This window comes from Cystoisospora suis, assembly GCF_002600585.1.
Source record: "Cystoisospora suis strain Wien I chromosome Unknown contig_11856, whole genome shotgun sequence".
Lineage (NCBI taxonomy): Eukaryota > Apicomplexa > Conoidasida > Eucoccidiorida > Sarcocystidae > Cystoisospora > Cystoisospora suis.
Window position 1 is genome coordinate 637 of NW_027164619.1, and position 2544 is coordinate 3180.

Genomic DNA, 2544 nt, shown 5'->3' on the forward strand with positions numbered 1-2544 from the left:
GATAGATTAGAGATAGATAGAGATAGATAGATAGATAGATCTAGATAGAGAGTGTAACTACACTTGTCACAGTTTGTCAAGACTGGTTCGATTTCTCCTGCGTTTGAAGAAAGTCCTCGTCATTCATCCTTCTTCTTTTCTTCTTTTCTTTTAGCTCTTTTTCCTTCTGATCCATTGGTCAAGAATAAACACACGATACATCGACAAAAGAGACGGAAAGTTTCTGCATTGTCGGTTTTCCCAAGTGTCCTGGATTCATTCTTTTCGCACGGGGTGTATGTACACCTCACCACGGAGAAGCAAGGGAGTGTCAGCTTCTCTTGTTTATGTACACTTCATTCTTTCGAGTTATGCCCTTCCTAACAGCCGTCTCACGACTTCTGTACAGACAGACACCGTACATACACTCGTTGCATGACTTTCTTACGTTTAAGATTCGGTAGAGATAAGTGTCTAAACAAATAGATAGATAGATCTGTGTGTCGATGTATGTCTGCATTTCTCATTCATCTCTCTCTATTGATTCGTGAACAGATTTTTCTGTCTTTCATTTTCTATCTCTTCTCACAACGTCTTTACTTCACTCCAGCCCGCCCATCTTCTATCATCCTCTATCCCTCCTTATTCTTCTCTTGTTTCCTTTCTTTTCTCTTCCTCTTCTTCTCTCCTTGTCGCACACCCCCTGTCTAGACCTTTTCGTTTGTTCTCTTCATTCCTCTTTCTGCATCGTTATCCTGACGGATCCGTTTCTTTCATTCTTGTCTTTCACTCTCGTCTTGCCTCCTCCTTTTCTTTCTCTTTCTCTTCTTTGTATGTGAATTGCATGCAGATTCGTATATATGCAGCAGGAGGTTATCTAGAGATGGGTCGAGTGAACGGCAATCTTAACTTAAGCCGAGCTCTGGGAGATCTCGTATATAAGCAAGATTCCACGCTTCCTCCGGAGAAGCAAATTGTCTCTGCTGTCCCTGACGTCTTAGGAATTTATCGAGAATACGATCGCGATGAGTTTCTTGTAAGAGACCCAAAGAGATCATACCCCCAAAAAGAAAAAGAAGAAGAATCTGCCGGACAGCTCACTTTGCCTGTAGATACATAGAGGGCCGAACAAGGTCTATGTATGGATGGATATAAGTTCTCTTCTGAAACAGCGAAAGAAAGAAAGAGGAAGGAGGAGAAGGAGAACAACGAGGTGTAGACGGGGGAGCAGTGGTGTATGAGTATGGATGGATCATATGATCATCTACATGGGCATAAAATAGCCATGTATAGATCGAAAAGATAGAGTGTCCTATCTATCTTCAATCTATCTATCTATCTATCTCTAATCTATCTATCTATCTATCTCTAATCTATCTATCTATCCTTAATCTATCTATCTATCTTTAATCTATCTATCTACCGATCGATCCTTAATCTACCTAGCTATCTTCAGTCAATCTATCTATCTACCTATTTATTTATCTTGAATGTATCTTTACTGTATCTTGTGCTTATTCCATTCATTTCTTTATTCATTCATTCACTTATTCTTTCTTTAATTCTGTGTATGTTTTCTGTGTCTTTTTTCTTTCGTGTAGATCATTGGATGTGACGGGATTTGGGAGCTTCTCACGTCTCAAGAGATCGTCAATTATATCCGAAGACGTTTACAAGTAAAAGGAAGAAGAAGGGACATCTCTCCACTTCTTTTCCTCCTTCTCTTGCTTCTCTCTCTTTCCTAATGCTTTCCTTTACATCTATATCTCCACATACATACGCTGTCCATATAAATATATCTCTATGTAGGTCTGTATCTACATCACTGTTAGGGGTATCTATGTTTCTTACAGAGATGGATCTTCACACTCCTCGGTGTATATTATACGTCACAATTCTCGTGACTTGCCTCCTTCCCAGACAGAGCTACAGGAGTATGGGGCGTATCGTATCTCCATAAGTACATAGACGTCTATAGATATATATACATATATATGTAGTATGCGATAGATAGATAGATATATGTATGCATACACATAGACGTGCAAGGGTTCCTTCCACATGTCTCTTTCCTACAGCCATGGGAGTCTCTCTTCCTCGTGTAGACATAGATGTCGAGTCGTAGACACATCTGTATAGCTATAGAAATAGACACGTATGCTTGTCGATGAAAGGAATTGACGTTGAGAGCTCAGAATGAAGGATTTCTTTACTCGATCTAGACCTCGAGTGAAGGGACAAGTTTTCTACTTCCTCAACTGTGAGAGGGATGGAACGAAACATCGAATGTGCTTTCTGTCATAGATGCATGCACGACGAATGAATTAGGCAATCTTGATCTCCCGTCGTACACTAGGTGTATCTACAGAAGAATGAGAAGAAGAGATCTCCTCCAAGACTGCCTACGATCAGTGATAGGGTGGCGCATATATGTGACTCCTACTGGCTCTACATCTATCTTGACCCTACCCCCCCTCTGTCTATTATGCCTCTGTGTCGGGTCGATCTTGAATGTGTCTCTTCCTTCTCGTTTCTTCTCTTGTTCTTCCTCACTCTTTCTTTCTC

The 2544-nt window shown here is 40.6% G+C and overlaps 1 protein-coding gene across 1 annotated transcript; it reads left to right on the forward strand.

Moving 5' to 3' along the window:
- Nucleotides 1–365: 365 nt before the first annotated feature.
- CSUI_011443 (protein phosphatase 2c domain-containing protein) lies at nt 366–1661 on the forward strand (the record flags this gene model as incomplete). Its single annotated transcript, XM_068071541.1, has 2 exons — nt 366–1015; nt 1581–1661. Coding segments are annotated over exons 1-2 (273 nt in total), but the record flags the coding sequence as incomplete, so codon positions are not given.
- Between the last annotated feature and the right edge of the window lie 883 nt (nt 1662–2544).